At 41.8% G+C, this 19,303-nt stretch overlaps 2 protein-coding genes across 6 annotated transcripts; one reads left to right on the top strand and one right to left on the bottom strand.

The window, feature by feature from the left end:
- Positions 1 to 383: 383 nt before the first annotated feature.
- ankrd13a (ankyrin repeat domain 13A) lies at positions 384 to 6,859 on the bottom strand. The gene is made up of 15 exons (XM_085910550.1): positions 6,373 to 6,859; positions 5,794 to 5,929; positions 5,557 to 5,681; positions 5,419 to 5,464; positions 5,032 to 5,175; positions 4,767 to 4,956; positions 4,401 to 4,467; positions 4,227 to 4,308; positions 3,590 to 3,651; positions 2,969 to 3,099; positions 2,737 to 2,894; positions 2,522 to 2,653; positions 2,287 to 2,450; positions 2,143 to 2,207; positions 384 to 1,857 (listed from the first exon to the last, which is right to left on the bottom strand). Exons 1-15 carry the CDS (start codon positions 6,478 to 6,480, stop codon positions 1,659 to 1,661), a joined length of 1,809 nt encoding a protein of 602 aa, XP_085766676.1. The 5' UTR covers positions 6,481 to 6,859; the 3' UTR covers positions 384 to 1,658.
- A 667-nt stretch (positions 6,860 to 7,526) lies between these two features.
- Positions 7,527 to 19,302, top strand: git2a (G protein-coupled receptor kinase interacting ArfGAP 2a). 5 transcript variants are annotated; one of them, XM_085909770.1, is made up of 21 exons: positions 7,527 to 7,942; positions 9,924 to 10,057; positions 10,204 to 10,316; positions 10,409 to 10,514; positions 10,612 to 10,698; positions 10,837 to 10,967; positions 11,040 to 11,134; positions 11,437 to 11,482; positions 11,834 to 11,885; positions 11,960 to 12,032; positions 12,121 to 12,218; positions 12,317 to 12,425; positions 12,824 to 12,966; positions 13,058 to 13,207; positions 14,229 to 14,477; positions 15,105 to 15,194; positions 16,553 to 16,635; positions 16,721 to 16,912; positions 17,076 to 17,210; positions 18,089 to 18,152; positions 18,293 to 19,302. In XM_085909770.1, exons 1-21 carry the CDS (start codon positions 7,891 to 7,893, stop codon positions 18,503 to 18,505), a joined length of 2,415 nt encoding a protein of 804 aa, XP_085765896.1. In that variant the 5' UTR covers positions 7,527 to 7,890; the 3' UTR covers positions 18,506 to 19,302. The 5 variants fall into 5 exon arrangements, with proteins under 5 accessions (XP_085765896.1, XP_085765893.1, XP_085765892.1 ...); XM_085909767.1 differs by lacking the exon at positions 17,076 to 17,210 and having other exon boundaries at positions 7,528 to 7,942; positions 11,837 to 11,885; XM_085909766.1 differs by lacking the exon at positions 17,076 to 17,210 and having other exon boundaries at positions 7,529 to 7,942.
- The last annotated feature ends 1 nt before the right edge of the window (position 19,303 follows it).

Below are 19,303 nucleotides of genomic sequence, written 5' to 3' on the forward strand. Positions count from 1 at the left end.
CCCACCAGAGAAAAGTGGGCTTCACAATGGCTGGAGTGGCTCTGCCACTTGCCCATTTATTAGGGGTTACCTTGATCCCACCTCAGGCAATATGCAATATTGTTTTCAAATTATGCTTGTTGAAAATGAGTTTTGTATGAGTTGATCTGTTATTTATTTAGAGTCAAGACTATATGCGATGAAATGCGTCTCGTTGACCTCACAATGTAAATACATTTTTGGGTTGTTTACAATGCTACCTGAGTCGTGTGTTGCTCATTAAATTTCAAATTTAATATGACCCAATACGAGTGATTTTTTTTTTTCGTTAATAGTATGAAGGTTTAACAAAGGTATGCATGTCTGCATTCTCACAAAGTGCATGAAGTCACAGACAAAATATATGTAAGTAAAGTGCTTTTATTTTAGGAACATCTGTAGCTCAAAGATCTCAGCCGACTGAACCAATAGTTGTTCTATATTAAAAGGTTGGCAAAATGATATCGGCTCATTTTTCATCATGTACCACAGAGGATAAGATTAGCTGAAAGCACTCAGGTTAGTGGTTGGTCATATATGAAAAATAACTACATGACAGTGGTTATTTGACATCACGATGGGTACAACTTGATTCGTATCGGATAAGGAAATAAATCAAAAGGTTTTGGGTGGCAAAACAAACTTTCCATCAAGTAACAGACAAAGTGTCTGTTGGCACATGCTGAAAGAAAACAAATGAATGAATCGGATCCTGATGTGGCCTGCACGCACTCAAGAGGTTTCAAGTTGTTTGTGGCTACAGGAGGAACAATCAAGTCCGACTGTCTTCAGGAAATATCGAGGCTGCTTGCACAGGACTGCACCCTGCACAGGCTGCTGTTGTATTTTTGAACAGAGGCATTATTGCTGGTATTTGCTCAGGCAGCAAAAAAATCCCTACAAATTCCACTTAAAACAAAACAAACCCAACAATATATACAACTGCTGCAGCAATTTCTTCTTGGCCTTCTGAAAAGTACAAGAAACCTGCATGTACTTTTAGTTAGTAGTATGGCAGAGAGATATGTGATAATAATAACCAGTAGTTTAAAACTTCCAAAGAAAGAACTGTTACAACTTGACCCTGAGATTTCTGTTATCCAATGGAAATGGCTTGTAGCAAAGTATTAGTTTATTCCCCAAACTCAATCATATCAGAAATGTAAGATTAAAACCACACCAAGAATATAAACTGTGCTCTGGCACTTAATTCTTAAGTGGGAGTAGCAACTTAGGTTGCATCGCCTGAAGTAGTCATTTTTGATAACATTCTTGGCAGCTGCCGTAAGATTTAAGATATGATGGGGCTGCCGTTGAAACTACTAAAAGCCCACAACGCCTCAGGAAGTAGATACGAAGTAACGTGTAACCTCTTAGCCCAAAAGACCCTTGAAAAAGTTAACGAGAAGGAAAGTTTTGCCTGTTAAGGCTAGGCTGTTAAAGGGAAAATCTGCGGTTCTAATTTGCATGGACCGCTTTACGGCCCAAGTTACGCTGTTAGCTGGATCTTTTTGCCTCCAGCTAAGGCGCGCCCCCCAAAATAAACAAACCCAGAAGGGGTCGGGTCGACAGAAGACAGGAAAGTGTCAATGAGGTGAGGCGGCCTCTTTGGGGCCCTTTCCAATTCCCTCTTTGTCCTTCTACTTCTCAGTGAGAGAGAGCTGCAAAATCCGCTCCAGGTCCTCTTCCTCCTGCTTCCTCAGCTGCTCCTCTCGCTCTTGCGCCCGCGCAGAGAGCTCCATGGCCAAGTGGAGCTCTGACTCGTGGCTTGAGGTGGAGAAGGTGCTCGTGGGGCTGGAGGTGTCGCCATAATCCACTAGCACCCCCTCTGGGATACTCCTGGAATCACAGAGGCAAGCTTGTGAGACGGATAGTCTGATGGACATCAGAAATGTATGACTGTTCCACTTTGTGCCATTTTTGTTGTGGCAATGGTGATGAGAGATGAAATATGTGCACGGTTAATGGTTGCAAACACTGCCATAGACATACCACCTAAATGGATTTTTCCAATCTGCTTGGACCAAAAAGCATAATCATTTTTAACTTACGGTCACAATATTAATTGTGTGCTTGCTACAATAGGTTCAGTCATTTTATCAACATCAAAAAAAAAAAATCTACCTGTCACTCTGGCTGTTGACTATGACGTCATTATATTCGCTGTGTGGCTCATCTCCTATTCTCTCCTAGTGACAGAAAGGTGACAAGCATTCCCAATAAAATAGATGAGAGAGGAGCACAAATAGAAGCCCGCCGAGGCCTCACCTGCTCTCGATTCATGTGGGAATCCAAGAGACTTTGATGGATTGCGTATTGCAAGAACTCCTCGTCATTAGCGGGCGTGGTGACGTGTTGTCGGCTGCCCCCTCGGCGGTGGTAGTGGTTGGGTATCGCAAACACAGACGGACATACCTGGAATGTTGGCGCGACTGGACACGCACGTAAGTGGAGGTTGAGAAGCAAAGTGAGTTGAATGCATTCGGTTATTGAATGAGTCTACCTCGAGCCTCGTCGTCGTCTCCCGAGGACGACGGTGTGGTTGCTGGTGTTTTGTTGGCTTCCTCTTCAGTACTGCATTTATTCACGTTACCAAAAGTAATCCTGGCATTCAGCACATGAAATAGAGGAATCTCTGCAAAATAGAAGAAATCGCCACATCATTTAGATGTTTCACACACAAAAAAAAAGTGGGATTCTCCCAGCGACGACAATCACCGATTTTGATAGGAAATCCAGGAGGGAATTTGAGCGTGACAAAGTCTCGTAGCCGTGCAAAATGTGAGCTGGTCCGAGCCATCAGGTCAATGATGGGGGTCACCTGCTCCACCAGGGACAGAGGATGTTCTTCACTCATCCACAATGTCCCCTTGAACCTGTGTGAGAAGGTCACACCGCTTGAACATGCGGAAAACGTTTTTTTGAACTATCTTAAGGATCGTTGTCTCACTTCTGCGTTCGCACGCTCAGCTCAATCGGTCGGCCGATGTCTCTGTTCCCCAAATCGAAATTGGGATTAAAATATTCCGCTGGAGTGATGGCTGTGGGGTTTGTGGCTGTTGCATATTCAAGTGTCAGGTCCTGTAAGAGTGAACACGCAACTCATCAGCTTGTGCGAAGAAAAACACTTAAATTCACATACAGACAAATTTACAAAAAATAGACACGGTGTATTGTTCAAGCAATAAATCTATCTGTTAGTGTGTAGTATTGTATGAAAGCCATTAACCAATCCCCACGAAACTATTGAAAAATGATGTCATGACAAAGAAGGCTTTAAGTTATGACCTGGAAAAAGGTTCACATTGCCAAATTTCTTGGCGCTTTTTTTCCCCTGGTTCAGCTACTAAACAACATCAAAACGTCACTTAGAATCCATTTGTGATGTTTTATGTTATGCTCTTGGACGCAGGAAGAAGGTGGCTAAACGACAAATGGACTTTGCTGTTGTTGCTCCTTGTTACGAGTGCCATTCTCATGTTCTTTTGCTAAGAGCGCTCTCGGATTTGATCTCAATAGATTGTGGTTGTGGATGTCGTTAATGTGTTTGATCACAAGATGTGCGTATTACCCCTTGTGCACTTATATGCTGTTCAACTGTGCCAAGCAGAGACTCCAGGATGTTCCTTTCACCTTTTAAGAGAAATTCCACATTCACTTTTCTCCAACAACAAAGCTTTACACATGCGCACAAACTCACAAAACGAACATTTGAATTTTGAATGTTTGCGTACAATTGATTCTCTAAAGTGCCTGGTCGCCCATCAACTGGGAAATTAAACAACTAAATCAATGTTTAGTTGTCTGGACAGTTTTAATAATGTGTATGTGAGCAAGCCTTTCCGCTGCACTCATAATTAACATAACACTTTCTTGCAAGTTTTTCCGCCAATGAGTTGCTAGCTAGACTGGCTGAAGTGCCAGAGTGTGAACAACTTTGTCGACAAATGAAGCCCTACCGCGTGAAAAACAAAAAGAAGTACGCGTGTTTGGCAACGTTATGCATCACACTGCTACTTTAAGTGACTAAGTGCGTCTTGGTGATGAAATTCCACACCCACCATTTTCTTACAAACAACACTTCCTTGATTGCACCATAAAGTTGTTGCAACTTTTTAAAACACAGAGCGGCTTCCTAGATGATGTCATTTTTTAATCCAAGTAAAACTGTCCCCTTTAAGGGAGAAATACAATTTTCTTCCACCTACTTTTTATCCTGGCTTTCTCCTCATCTGTAAGATGTTCAGTCCTTGTCCTGATGACGACATTCACATTGTTTACACTGAAAACCTAAGAAAGGGATGGCAGAAGACGGTAATTCACACAAATGTGACATTTCATACATTTGAGTTGTTTCTCACTGGCAAAAGAATTATTTGAACCTTTGTTTCAAACCCATTGACTACTTCGGTTTTGTCTGTTCTCCAGCCCCAAATTCCAGACATGTTCCTGTCAGAAGACAAAAAAAGAAAAGTATTAAAGGGGGAAGTGCAACAATATCAGTGAGATTGGATAGTGTCATCGAGCAAGCTCTTAAAGCTCATGATCGGAATTTGTCGTATTTTAAAGCTGTCAATAATGTGTTATGTCTTTCGTACTTTTATGACCGTACGGCTACGTAAACCAGTATATTGGGTGGGATTCATTGCCAACCATGTTCACACTCAATCTGTAAAAGCAGTAAAATGGGAAGGAATCAAAGTGGAGTTGGAAGCAAGCGCACACGGCAACCTGTGAAGAAGCCTTGCCTCTCAAAAGCAATGTCCTTGGTGTCCAAGTAGGTGTTGACAATTGGCGTGGTCAACCTTTTGGCCACTTCTTGTTCTGCTGGTTGCATTGACTCCAGAGTGACATCTTCCATTTCTTGTGATATTATGAAACGCTCCGTGTCCACAATCTGATCATCATGGTTCACCTCCATCAACTCTGCACACGAATCTGCCAAGAAGCTTGTTCAGTTCCATCTGATCAGATAACGTCATTCTCTTCATGTTGTTATGAACGCACACACACCATCTCCTCTGAAAAGGTAGCTCCTTCTCCCCCTGATCCAAGTCATGTTTTCGAAGCCTAGAAGAGTGGCATCTACACGAAGGTTTGCTCCACTTTTCCAAATGCGGCACACGTCACTTGGGCAAACCCGGGACACAAGAGGGACTGTGAAGCAACAGTGTATGAGGAAAATTAATTAAAAAAAAAAAGTGAGACAAAAACATTAAGAGTCATTTTAATAAAGGAGGTTACTTATGTGGTTGGGACAGTAGGACTCGGAAAGGCCATGTTTGCGTCAATGGGTATATTTTTAAGTGTAGCAAAACAATATTTATTCAGTCCATTCCTGACAGTCAATGTGCAAAGAGAAACAAAAAAAAAACTGCTCTATTTTCACATCGAACTTACTCCAGCTGGTGAATTCCCACTTCATTTCCATATAGAAGTCTGGTGACTGTGGACGAAAAACAGAAATAAAGTAATTAGTGTTTCATAAATCACAGTAAACGTTGCTGCAGATAAAGGAAAACATGTTTTATGTTAAACCTCTCGGATCTTGGACAAAAGCCCGGGTACTCCTTCCAAAGCAGTGGATGCTTTGAAGTAGTCTCTCCGTTGCAGAACTAACTGAACCATCTCTGGATCTCCCGTGCTGACGGCTTCCTGCAGCACTAGATAGATAAATGCAAGGACAAATGTTTTGATAAAAACAGTTGAAACGTGCACAGACAGCAAAAATCATTTCCATCAGTCAGACAAAACAGTTAACAGTTAAATGCAAACCTGTCCAATTATTGGCATTTTCTTTTGTAACTTGAGCTCCATGTCTCAGGAGGACTCTCACCGACTCCATGTGCCCGAGTGACACAGCCAGATGCAAAGGTGTCCGACCTCTCGGATCCACACACTCAATTCCATCCTAGGAAATTCCACATTTAAAAAAAAGAAAAAATGTTACAGAAATGGAGCACAACAAATGAGGTTGGTTCTTCTATAAGTTAAAACGTAGCAGACATAACATGGGGGTGGGGGGATCATCATTATACAGTCATACAAATATGACATTTTGACAAAACACGTTGATAAATATGGCGTAAATTGTGAAGTGTAATACTATTTGGGAGTGTCAATCAAAACCGGTGTACCTCATAGTGTAGTCGGTGATTGTAAGTGTTTCGTAATATGTAAATGACTAATTTACAATAGCACCAGTGAAAAATCGTGCATTTAGTATATCAAACGTGTGGCAATGAGCAGATCTGTCAAACAAGGCGGCCTATTTCCTCGTAGCAATTTCCTAGCTTCGTTGAGCTAACAATGGTTAGTGCTTTACATTTATAACTACACAATTGTTTTACTAACCTGTAGTAGTACAATTTGCTGCTCCAACTTCCTGTAATTATTCTCCCAAACTGAGGAGTGCAGTGGGAACTCCATTCGAATGTTTTCGCTAACATTAGCTAAAGACATCTCTGGATGTGGAACCTAAAGCAACGTTAGCGATCTTTTTCTAAACACGACCACGGTGATAGCGATGGCTTCTACCAGCACACTTCTACGATTGTTATCGATCATGGCGTTGACATTATTAACCAAAATAAATCAGAGTCGTCACTACCTCTCTAAACTTGTGCTAGGCTTTCCCCAAAACAAAAGTTCGAACAAGGAAGTGGCAGGAACAGTCCACAACAAAGGCAGGGGTAGCCCATTTAAAAACTAAATAGTATTTCACCAAAATGTATGCTATTTAAACGCCTACGAATATATTCTAGATTAAACACTTGTGTTCGTTTCATGGCGCTAAATTGTCATTGCGATAAAGATGAAATAGATTTAATCCGTTTGCCCACAAACCTATAAATAGTCAGTTCCAGCAGGACACGTCCATTCAACGTAATAGCATGGGGGTGTCGAAATGTTTTACAAAGGTATGTTTACGAATCGATAAAACGTCACTGCAGTTGTGACAGTATGGTCATACGTTCCAATCACGAAATAAAAAGCGTATTAATATCAACTGTGTGTATTTATAATATATATTTGTTAAAATGAATGAGAAATACAGCGCAAGTTAACCATGCATTAAATAGGATCGCCTGTTGCATTTAGTGGGATAATCAAAATTGTATATCCCAGTGATGCACCAAGACGTGTAATAAACACCACATGATGTAATTCATTTCAGATGGTTTGTCACTTTACGAACAAAATGTCAACTAAACAATGGCACACGAATGCCTCTCAAGTCTGACCTCATTCAAGCATATGGACGTGATCCTAGTTTAAACTCATGATGTGATTGTTGGAACTGAAGCATCGCCACTAAAATCTTCATATGCGCGATTAATGGGTCAAACCAGTTTTTTCCTCAACTATGTATGCCAGGAAATTTACTCCAAATAAGTTCACTAACACAGAATAAATACCTCAGTTTGTGGAAGAAAATGCTATAAATCATGACAAAACAATAAATTAAGGACTATATTTAAGACGTTTTTGTTCACATGATGACAAAGTTTTCCTGTAAGACCTAGCTGGGGGTTTACTGTAAAATTCTACAGCAGACACTGAAGCTCGCTGTCGTGTTGCGGCTGTCTGTCTACCAGTAACCGCAGCGCGTCTCATTAAACGGGCGTAGTGTTGTCGAGTCGCCAGCTGCTAACTCGGCAAACTTTAAGAATATTGGCATTCAGCGCTGCAGGGGAAATGGCATTATAATGGTTTTCAAAATCGGACTTAGCGTCTTGGTGTTTGGTGTTGCCTTTAATTGGCTAGCTTTTAGCTAACGCGGAAGGCATCTCCAGGGAGTCATCAATGATCAGCGTGCATACTGGCAAGAAATTGAGCTAATTCCTGCAATCATTTCCATCGTGGTTTAGGATGTCTAAACGCACGAGGAACACGGAGGTGTGTGCAGACTGTTGCGTCCCAGGTAAGTGAACATTGTAGTCGAACGCTCAACATTAACCCGACACATTAAGTGACGTGTGGATTCTTGACAGTCTGTCCACAAGTATCACACCCCATGATTCTGATTCTAATCGGATTATTGGTACTCTGTCCACCCATGCACGATCCTGTCTACTTAACTCTTAAATACAATGTGACGAGTTTTATGTATTTGACATCTGAGCTCCCAGAGGAGGATGCTATTTGACCTCAAGCGGTCGCTTCCGGTCAGTTCTTGTTTGATTTGAGCAATCGGACTGTTCATTTGATCAATACTAAAAAAAAAACAAAAAAAACGAACGGTCTGTGGCTGGGTTTGATCAGACTATATACCATGGAACATTTTTGTTCATTCATTTCTTCAATGAAACCATTGCCTCTTTTTTTTGTTTGTAATGCGAGACACAATGATCCCATTTTAATGTGACTTGTTTGGTTGCACAGATTGGATAGTATGACTCAACTGGAGCTGAATACCATCCGATCTTAGCATTTTCCTAAATTCATTGTGAAAAAAAAAAATGTAGCAAAGAGCTACTGTAGTTGAAAACCATTCCTGATTGTTAATACGTTCATTCTAGTGTGTGAAATCCCCTTTCTATAGTTGTGACGTGATGTTTTTCAGCAAGCACAGGAAGCCAAACAGGATGCTTACTGAATTGACAAGTGTTTCCAATACGGAAGTCTTTTTCTGAGGGGAGGGATATCCTGTTAAAATTATACATTCAACCATAGACGGGAGCATAATTGATCCAAAGTGAAAATGGATGTCATTTCTTAGGTGATGCTACCCCGCTTTGCTGCTCATCTTGCCATTTTATTGTGTTAAGTTTCCAAAGCAGCTGGCCTCACTTACCCCTCCCTTGCAACTGTGACCAGTTGTTGGCTGTGAATATTTTTAGATTTTCAAGATCTGCTATCAAATTTAGAAGCACTTGTTTGAGGAAAGCGTAAAGGCCCACCAGCAGAGAGGTCTTGAAGGCCAGTAGTTTGGGTTGGACGCTTCAAAGTACAACCAGGCGCCATAATGTGAGTCGTACCCCCTGCAGCTGCTCCCACTACACTTCAGCTGCTCTCCTATCTCAGCATCCGCCAATCGCATGGATTACAATTTATTGGCTGTAGTGGAGGGCAGTATAAACTTACTGTGTTGAGAAACATGCGCATGGAATTAGAGAAAGTGTGGTGTGCAGGTCAGAGTGCTAGTGAGTCTACATTTCAAACCCTGTCAATGTTAATAAATAGATCTGGATGGAAATTAGTCATTTCCAATGAGGTGTAGTGTGCTAAGGTAAATTCATCATACACACATAATATCACATGCGTTGGTATCCAGTGATTTATAGTGACCGGTAGAACAATTAAATGCTCTAACATTTCAGAAGAAAACTTTGTATCTACCCGTTGCCAATTGTGTAACTGAACAAGTCATGGATTCTTGCCTTTCAACTTTGTACGTACAATTGAACAGGTCCAGATTTCAGACTGATTTTAGTAGGAGTAAATTGAGATGAGTTTCTATTCATAATTTTGCACCTTTTTTTTTGTTTGGTGATGTGACGAGAGATTTGTCCAATATAAAATGGGTGCCTTGGCTCAGTAAAAGTTGGGAAATACTGCCAAAGATTGTAGCTATTCACTTAATGATGTTTCCGGGTGACAAATATATGAGCTCTGGCCAAATTTGCCTCTACTCTGTTCCTTATGACAATAACATTTTAAGAGGCTTTTTTTTTTTTTTTTAAATCAGATTACTGTTGTAAATAATTAGTTATCACGTTCAAAAGAGGCAAGGCTGTAGCTGCTTATTGCTTTTGTATATTGTGTGATTTGCCCAAGGAGCACTCTTTAAAATAGAAAAAAAAAAAAGGCTTTGCACTCGTTTGTAATGGAGGTCTTTATTTTGCATCACGCATAGAAACGGAGTTAACAGCGAGTAAGTGTTCTGTTCCCCCGCCTCGCAGAACCCCGCTGGGCCTCAGTGAACAGGGGGGTGTTGATTTGCGATGAGTGCTGCAGTGTTCATCGAAGTCTGGGCAGACACAGCTCTCAAGTCCGTCACCTGACGCACACGCCGTGGCCTCCTACACAGCTACAAGTAATTCTTACTCTTACTTGTGTGTCCCAACCTTTGACTGGTAGTGTGCATACAAGTGCATCAATTTTTGGCTGAATTAAAAATGGTTACTGCATTCTTCTGAATGGCTTTCGGGGGAAAAAAACGATGTTTTAAATTTCACCTAGATGGTTCAGATGTTGTACAGCAATGGCGCTAATTCCATTTGGGAGCATTCCCTTCTGGACCCAGCATCTGTGATGAGTGGAAAACGCAAGGCCAACCCCCAAGACAAGTTGCAGTGAGTTGTTCTTATTTTAAAGTGATGAACATTTCCCTCCTCCTTACTTGTCTCTCTATGAACTGTTGTATCTCCTCATGTTCCCCCGATAGCCCCAACAAGTCTGAATTTATCAAAGCCAAATATCAAATGCTGGCATTTGTCCACCGGATGCCTTGTCGGGAGGATGACAGCTCAACAGCCAAGGATCTGAGTAAGGTGAGGAGAAATACTGCCGCTCCTCACACGGAAAGCATAACATCAGTTCATTGGCAATGTAGGTTGTTTTCTTATTTTTTATTTTTTTTGATTCCAGCAACTTCATTCAAGTGTTCGCACTGGAAATCTTGAGACCTGCTTGAGGTTGCTCTCTCTGGGCGCTCAAGCAAACTTCTTTCACCCGGTAAGATTCCCGCCAATTTATAACTAACCTCATTCATTTTTAATCCTAAATCGCCTTTTATCCAAGTATTATTGAATTTAAATCTAGACTACCACTCATCTGTCTGAGTTTTGGTCTCCCACATTCTTTTTCTTCAAGGAAAAGGGCAACACTCCCTTGCATGTGGCAGCAAAGGCAGGGCAAGTCTCTCAAGCTGAATTGTTAACTGTTTACGGCGCCGATCCCGGAGCCCCTGATAGCAACGGGAAAACTCCCATTGACTATGCAAGGTTGGTCACCTGGTTATTACGCTCACACAAGTCTTGTTGGTTCCGCAAGGGTTGTAATGCGTGTCACCTTAGGGAGGCGGGCCACCACGACTTGGCAGATAGACTGGTGGAGATTCAGTACGAGCTGACGGATCGGTTGGCGTTCTACCTGTGTGGGAGGAAACCAGGTATGCTGCACCTTTCAGTGATTGGAGAAGGTTCAAATCATGATGCACATACAGTAAAAAGTAGAAAAACTGTTCATCATTCAGGTATTATTGTCAGCAAGGTGATTGAAGGTCATGAAAATTCGAGACAAGAATGATTTTAGATTAGACTGAGTCAAGGCAGTTGATAAATTAGTCCTCTCAGAAGTCATATTGAAGCAGGAATTCCAGCTTACTTTAGTTAGTCTGTCAAACAGTACGTGACTTTTCCTACTTTTGAATTTGAGCTGTATGTCCACAAACATTCTTCTTGTTCCTTTAAGATCATAAAAACGGGCCGCACTTCATCGTTCCTCAAATGGCCGACAGGTAAGCGAGTTAACCTAATGTTTCCTCACTGAGCGACTTTAACTTAACTTGAAACTGCAAAGTAAGGCGGTTGCAACAGCCAAAAGTTGTCTTTGCTCTCAAGTGGCTTGTTGGGACTCGCTGAAACATTGTCAGAGGAAGTGGAGTACCTCTAAAATATGTCACACTTAACCCTTTTAGCCCTTTTTTTTTTTTTCTCCCGCAAACATTTAAATGTTGTTGTTTGATCTTTTGTTATGCATTCTGTCGGTGGATTAGGAACATGTAAGTGTGATCAAGTGGCATGTCATGCAAATCAATGTTTGACCTTAGGCTTCAGCAGCATGTTGATAAAATGATATCTCACTGTAGCAGTTTAGATCTCTCCGAACTGGCCAAGGCGGCAAAGAAGAAGCTGCAGTCAGTAAGTGATGGCGTCCGCCGACTATTTTATTTCCGCTTTGTCTCGTTCCTCCCAACTTTGTGACTCTTTTGCAGCTAAGTAATCATTTATTTGAGGAGCTGGCCATGGATGTGTACGATGAGGTAGACAGGCGAGAAACTGACGCAGGTAAAGGTTTCTCCAGAGCCTGTTTTCACACTGATCTTTGTAATGAAAAGCACACTGAATTGATTTGATTTGTCACACTCTCTCCAAGTGTGGTTAGCAACGCAGAATCACAGCGCCCTTGTGACTGAGACGACTGTGGTGCCTTTCCTTCCCGTCAATCCAGAGTATTCATCCACAAGAAACCAGGCAAGTTCGCGTCCCAAAATGCATTCTTTCCCTCTTCCCATACTGACCACATAAGAATGAGCTGTTGTTGTTTTTTTTTCTCCTTTTTTTTCTTTTAGGGACGCCAGAAACTTGCTCGATTCAATGCACATGAATTTGCAACGCTTGTGATTGACATACTCAGCGATGCAAAGCGGAGACAACAAGGGAATTCAACAGCCAGCCAAGGTGAGGAATTAAAACCTTCTTTCGGCCAAACTCCACACTTTTACCTTGTTATAGAGCAAAAATTGTGAATGGGTCTGGAGTACTGTAGTACCACCAGCCGCAGAACTGAATTCCATTCCATATGTTGATAGAAAATCATCACTGACATGTAAGGATCAGGAAGACAAGAATGTTCTCAAAACAAGTCTTGTCTTTTTGTACATTCTTGACTGTCCCATTTTTTCTTTGCTAAGTCCATTGCAGCATCACACTGAGTCATGCTGCTGTGATGTCACACTAATAAATGATCTACAACTTATCCCCATTTTACAATTCCAAACCATGCTGAGCTGAGCTTTTTTGAAGTATGACGCAAAACGTTTGGTATAGAATTCTAATTTGTCCCTTTTTAATCGCAGACGATGTGGAACTCATACTGAAGAGCATGTCCGGCCGGCCGTGCAGTGACAGCCAGGACAACGACCAGCCCGATTATGATAGCGTAGCGTCCGATGAAGATACAGACCAAGAGCTCCCTTCAAGTAAAGGCGATCGGACAAAGGTGTGGTGCTTCGACCTTTCTTGCCGTGAAACCACGAGCTTCACCATCAGATAATGTTGTACACCACGGGCGTATTTTCTGACCCCCGCAGAGCCTGGATTCGGACCTTTCCGACAGCCCCATCACCATGCAGGAGTACCTGGAGGTGAAAAACGCTCTTTCGGCCTCCGAGGCCAAAATCCAGCATCTCCTGAAAGCCAACAACAACCTGAGCGATGAGCTGCGACTGATGCAGAAAAAGGTATCCGCCGGGCTCCAACAATAAGATCACTAACATCACCGAGGGCCAGGACTGAGTCAGGGTGGGGGATCGGTGTCGGTGGGGGGGGGCCACAGCGGCTCAGCCCGTGCCTTGTAATTAGGCCACCCGCGCGTGACCACGTGAACGGGAAGGCCGCCGTAACACCCTCCTGCTCCACCCTCCCTCTGTCGTCGGCCAGCATGCTCACTCACTCGTAGTCATCGGACGAGGAAATCACTCCGGTTCATTTCACAGTTGATTTTTTTTCATTTTCTTTTTTTTTTAAATTTAAGAATGTTGTCCAAATACTAACAAGAATGTTTTAAAATGCATGTTTGTTTGTTTGTTTGAATTCATTAGATAGGTGATAATGACTAACTTCATTTGTATGAGTGTGCCTTGCTTCATCACATTATTGTGTGCTCTCAGTCATGTTTATGGTTCATAGAAAATACAGACAATGTTTGTTTATTTTTGTAGGGGTATTTTGTAATTGATTGATTTAGGGCCCTAGAATCTGTGGAAAAAAAAAAGTGATTTACCTTTTTACCGCTTGGACAGAAAAGGCAATTTACTTCCATAAATGTGATAGAAGCCATTCGTATTTGTACTGTAAATATTACAGTAGTCTATTATTTTAGTCTCCTCAGCAAAAGGAATATTTCAATCTGGCAAACACGCGATAGTTTTGTGGTCCTCAGAAGTCGATTTTTCTTCCCAGTGTTCAACGTCAATACATTTCCAGTGCAGTGCGATGGTAGTGACGCACTACAGTATAATCAAGAACATCAGTGACAACAAAAAGCTCTTTCTTGAGTCAATTCCCAAATCTCCATTGCTGCCAACGCTTGATCTGTAAACGGCACCTCTGATTCCACTCCATGTGGCTGGCTGGCTGCGCAATCCGTCCTTTTCTTGCTTACCACTGGCCTTTTTCCGATGCGAGCGTAAACACTCCTGTGACTTGAAAGCTTGCTTTGCTGCGAGCGCCTCTTAGTGTGTTGCTGACCGTCTCTTCCAGCTGCAATGTCTGCAAAGTGAGAACAGCTCTCTTAGGCGGCAGGTCACAGCCAATATCTATCAGATCCCCAGCACGTCAGACTATCCCGACCCCGCCAGTCCTTCAGCCCTGAAACGCCGGCAATCCGCTCGGGCCAGTCGGCCCATGTCTATGTACGAGACCGGCTCGGGCCTGAAGCCTTATCTCCCTAAAGGGGAAAGTCCTTACCCAGAGGGGGCTATTCCCAACCTGCATCCCTTCCCACCTCATGTAAGTAAGACCTGTTACCTGCATTCCTTCGCCTTCGCCTTTTCCTCCCCACTGGCCCCATTTCACCTCTCAGCGTCCTCCATTTCCTCCCCCCCTTACTGTGAGCATCTCTAAAATTCACAATCTCATCCTCTCACACCTCATCTTGTTCAGTTGCAAGGCCAGGCCATTACATCTGTTGTTTACTGGTGTGCATCTTGTTTTTTTTTTTTTTTTATAGACATTAATTAGTTGTACACTGGCTTGCAGATGGTGTTATCGTGATTTGATATCAGTTTTGTACTGTCTTCTCTTTTATGTTGATGAAGCATTAAAACAACCATACAAAGACTGTGTTTTTGTACTGCATGACAAACTCATAATCTCATCTGCTTTTCTTTCTGTTTGGTTCGAATGAAGGTGATTTCTCTCAGTTGATTGCAAAACTTTGAGGGAGCATGTGTTCGGTAACATGGAAAAGCTCAGCGGTTTTATTCTTATTTACTTTTTTAGATTAGGATTTAACAATTGTTTTTCTTAGATTTTTTTCCCAAAGTGCTTTAATTAGAAATAATTCATCAATTTTTAGTTATAACAATTTAACAAGATCTTTGTCTCCCTAAAATGTGATTTGGACCACTTGTTTAGAAGGAAAAGGGCGCTTTTGTGACCACCTCTTCATCCCTCCCCTCATTTCCGTCCACCCTGTCCTGGTCCAAGGATGAAAATAATCTAAAGGTTAAGTACTTCCTCATGCGGGGCTCACCTTGCGGGACGCAGCGAGTCCACTGGGTGCTTTCATCACCTTTTTCCCCTCGCCTCACTCGTTATTGATCTCTGCTTCCTGCCTGCCAATCTGCATGAGCCATCTCCTCATCAAACACCCGCCTTAATCAGCGTCACGCTCACTGGATGGCTAAACAAAACAAATCGTATTGTCATTTTGAGTAGTGTTGGAATTAAGAAAACAGTGTCACTATAGTGACAAAAGTCTGTTGTTATTAATTTTACACGGCAAATGACAACACTAAATATGGTTTACATGGTAAAAAAATAAATGAGTGAAATTTTAAGTTGGGCAATTTAACAAAACATTTTAAGTTTTGCTCAAAAAATAATAACTTGGCAAATTGTTTAAAGCTAACAACTTGCTTGCTTTATTGTGCTAACATTGTCGCCATAAATGTATCCGTTTATTAAGTTGTTTTCAACTTAAATTTCTTTATCAGCCCCACAAGACTTTTTTACATTGTATGACATTATCCATTGTGTCTGAAAAATATAAGATATATAAATAAATATAAGATTAAATAGTCGTTTTCCTAGCTTCGGCATTCAAGAAAACCTTTTTGCACAGTAAAGCAGCCCGACCCCTTCCAATCTGGTAATGAAGTGATGATTCAGGAGTTTATGGCTTGTGTCTAAACATATCTGCTATAATTTCATATTCTGTCATGATCAGCTTTTGTGCAGCACATGACTTTACAAAGACAGTGAAGGTGTCTGTCTGTGAGCTTGTTTTGTTTTGGTGGTTATTTTATGAAGCCATCTGGACTTTGTCATCCTCATCATGAGCTTTCTTCACAGTCCCCTCTAGAAGAACAAGCCTTTGTTTCACGGTCATAATGTCATTATTTTTTTCTCATTCTTGCTGTCTCTCGATGAGCGTTTCAGTTATATTTATTCTGGCAAAGTGCAAACTTAATTGGTTAAAGATGCAGCATAGTAGTCCCCCCCCCAATATTGTGTTTAAAAAAAAAAATCATTTTCCATTGCTGTCAGCGACTGTACTTACTTTCTGCAGACTAAACAATCTAACCGTACTAATTATCGTCGAAATGACTTCAACATTGTGCACTCTTGCTTCACGTCCTCATTAGACCTTTTCAGATGTTTTCTGCAATAGCTTTTATGACAGTTGTGATTTGGACACACTCTTGTTAGCAACCAAAACCAACCAACTGCAAATTACAGTTGCTTTTTTTTTTTTTTTTTTAGAAGGGTGAGTGTGATGCAAAACTCAACTTATGTTTTCAGCACAGATGTTTCTGTTTTCTATTTCCAATGACGCGCCGCATCCATCGCTTCCTCTGCAGGCCTCCAAGTTAGAGAAGCAGAGCAGCATGCCTGAAAGCGACTATGACAATACATTCAATGACTCTGAAGTGGACGATTCAGGGTAAGAATTGGGACCACATCAAACTGCCCTGTCGCCATTAATAAGTAGTTGACTGCCAAGTGGTAAAGTTGTATTCCCTCTGTAGTCTGTGCAGGAGAGGAAGGTTGAGGAGCAGTGGCCGGCTGGGTGAGGGCAGTTCCATCCCCGAGTTGGATGACGCGGAGGTAGAGTCGGACCCGGCGCTTCCCAGCACCGAGGACGTCATCCGCAAAACGGAGCAGATTACTAAAAATATTCAGGAGCTCCTGCGAGCGGCTCAGGATAACAAACACGAGAGGTCAGGAAGATCTGACGGGTTTATTCGAGTTCCTCTCTATTTCATTTCAACACTTCTCGCATCTCCCGTTATTTTGTTCAGTTTGTTGAGTTTTTTTGTTGAGTCTTCTGGCATCTTCACTCGTCTCCTCTCGCCCCTTGTCCTCGGGCCTCATGCCTGTCAGCAGGCCGTGTGAGCGCGAAGGCGTGCGCCGCCTCAGGCACAGTTTGGGATGTTTCAGCACTCTGATGCCCTGGGCTGAGAAGCCCTCCACCCCTCTTCATCCGCTCAACCTGCGCTCCCCTGATGCCTCCTCCTGGTACTCTGGCTTCTCTCCCTGCCTCCCAGGCACCGTTTGCTCGTCCTCTTCCTCCGCCCTTTCTCTTAAATTGTGAATCATTAGCCACGAATGTTTCTTACCATGACGTGGTCCTGATTTATTCATGGTTTGGCTTTCATCAGCATGGGTTTGTCAGTTTGTTTGAATGACTATGCCTAACACAACAGCTTGGTCTTTTACACTTTTGTCATACTAAAACCTCATTCAACTCTAAGATGAAATGGTAAATTTTTTTTTTTTCTGGGTCCGATACTTTCAGAGTTCTCGAATTGAAATGAAAGGGCACCTCAATGATAGTCAGGCTGCATGTTACCGACCAGCAGCAATTGGTTACAGTTTTTGTCCATCTGCTGTCGGTGATTCAAAAAGGGAAACTCGTACAGATTAGTTCAACAAATCTTTTGTTGATGTATGTTTTGAAATCAAATTTTTGTAGATGATAAATTTGGGCTTTAGTAGCTTTAATAGTAAAACAATAAAATCATGAAATATTTCACTTATGTACATGAGTGAATGACATGAATCGATGCTCTCTACTGTTTGAATTGAACTGAAATATATTTCCTACGATATTTGTTGAGATCCACTTATAAGTCAAAGCTCGGTTGAGTTTCTTGTATATTGTTTCATTTATCGTTTCTCTTAGCATCTTTAATTACGGTATTGGAACGCTCTAATGACAAATGTTATCTGTCATTTTGTATTGCAGAATGTGTTGGAAATGGTGCATATCTAAAATGTGTGCTATTGAGCATGGATTTACAATAATTGAATTTACCCTTGTGTTGTTGATTTATGCATACTACACTTATTCAAATGAACCAATCTTGGTAATACATAGTTTTGCTCTCCCACAGCTTTATACCCTGCTCAGAAAGAATACACGTGGCTGTAACAGAAATGGCTGCACTCTTTCCAAAGGTAAGAAACCTGGTGTCAGTTTCTGTTCATTTAGAAGTGGCTATTCAAGATATCGAATGTGAAATGGATAGACAACAATACAATATTCAGCCTTCTGCACATATTCAACTTCTTGGTACATATTTCACTTGTCTCCGTAGCGACCGCGCTCCGAGACTGTGAGAAGCTCTCTGCGCTTGTTGACTTCCAGTGCGTGCAGGCTTCAGAGCGAATGCAGGAAGGCGTTGCCTCCGGAAGGCTGCCCGGGACCGGACATGCAGCTTGTCACCCAGCAGGTCATTCAATGTGCTTATGATATTGCCAAGGCAGCCAAGCAGCTTGTCACCATCACCACTAAGGAGAACACCCACTGACAGGGCTGCAGCGTCACGTGCATCTTGGTCCTTGAGCTCTAAATTTTTTATTTTTTTTTTAGAACTGGTTTTGTTTTCATCTTTGTGGTAATAATATGCATGCCTTCATTTTTTTATTTTTATTATTATTTTGATGGGACTTTTACCAACTCTGAGCTTTACAACAAATACTGTTAATTGCACAATTTAAATCAAGGTTTATTAATGTTCCACAAGTCTTCTTCTAAAAGCTAATACGATCAAGCACAGTAGCCGATTCATTTCACACGGCGCGTGAATTTCCAGAATACGCACGGTGGGTGTGTCAAAAGTCTGGACGGGAGAATCGCCGCACCTTGAAATTGCGCAAGCCCGACATGTAAAATAACTTCATCGCCAATGGGAGGATATGCTCCCAATTGTGCAACGTAAGGGTGTTGTTGTGATGATGAATACATTTTTGTCGCTATCTGTCGCTTGTGTGGTCCACCATTAGCAAACTGACAAGAAAATGTTTCTACTCTGCACTATGATGCAGTCCGTGTGCCACAGCATAGTTGGCATTGTTACAAATAGTTGGAGCTAAAAACAATGTGTACCTTCGTCCGTCCACGTGTTTTGTGCTCTGATCTGTTTTGTGTTGTGCAACATTATCAGATAGGTCTGGTTTTCCTGATTGCGCAGCACAACTTAATGTATCTGAATGGAGTGCAGGGATGTACTGTACTGTATATGACGCAGCTGTTTAAGCTGCAATTTGGAAAAAAAAAAAATAATTTTCTAAATAAATTTAATTTATTTAAAATGAACATTAGAAAG

Source organism: Syngnathus leptorhynchus, chromosome 4 (genome assembly GCF_054491065.1).
Source record: "Syngnathus leptorhynchus isolate UIUO chromosome 4, UIUO_Slep, whole genome shotgun sequence".
Classification (NCBI taxonomy): domain Eukaryota; kingdom Metazoa; phylum Chordata; class Actinopteri; order Syngnathiformes; family Syngnathidae; genus Syngnathus; species Syngnathus leptorhynchus.

What these genes read in the sequence shown, in the direction of transcription:
- ankrd13a (XM_085910550.1), bottom strand. Translation starts at nt 6,480, where the DNA reads ATGTCTTTAGCTAATGTTAGCGAAAACATTCGAATGGAGTTCCCACTG. An exon ending in CTGAGCGTGCGAACGCAGAA is followed by an intron (nt 2,895 to 2,968) that starts GTGAGACAACGA and finishes CTTCTCACACAG; the next exon opens with GTTCAAGGGGACATTGTGGA. An exon ending in CCCACATGAATCGAGAGCAG is followed by an intron (nt 2,208 to 2,286) that starts GTGAGGCCTCGG and finishes TTCTGTCACTAG; the next exon opens with GAGAGAATAGGAGATGAGCC.
- git2a (XM_085909770.1), top strand. Translation starts at nt 7,891, where the DNA reads ATGTCTAAACGCACGAGGAACACGGAGGTGTGTGCAGACTGTTGCGTC. An exon ending in AGGATGAAAATAATCTAAAG is followed by an intron (nt 15,195 to 16,552) that starts GTTAAGTACTTC and finishes CTTCCTCTGCAG; the next exon opens with GCCTCCAAGTTAGAGAAGCA. An exon ending in TCTGAAGTGGACGATTCAGG is followed by an intron (nt 16,636 to 16,720) that starts GTAAGAATTGGG and finishes TTCCCTCTGTAG; the next exon opens with TCTGTGCAGGAGAGGAAGGT.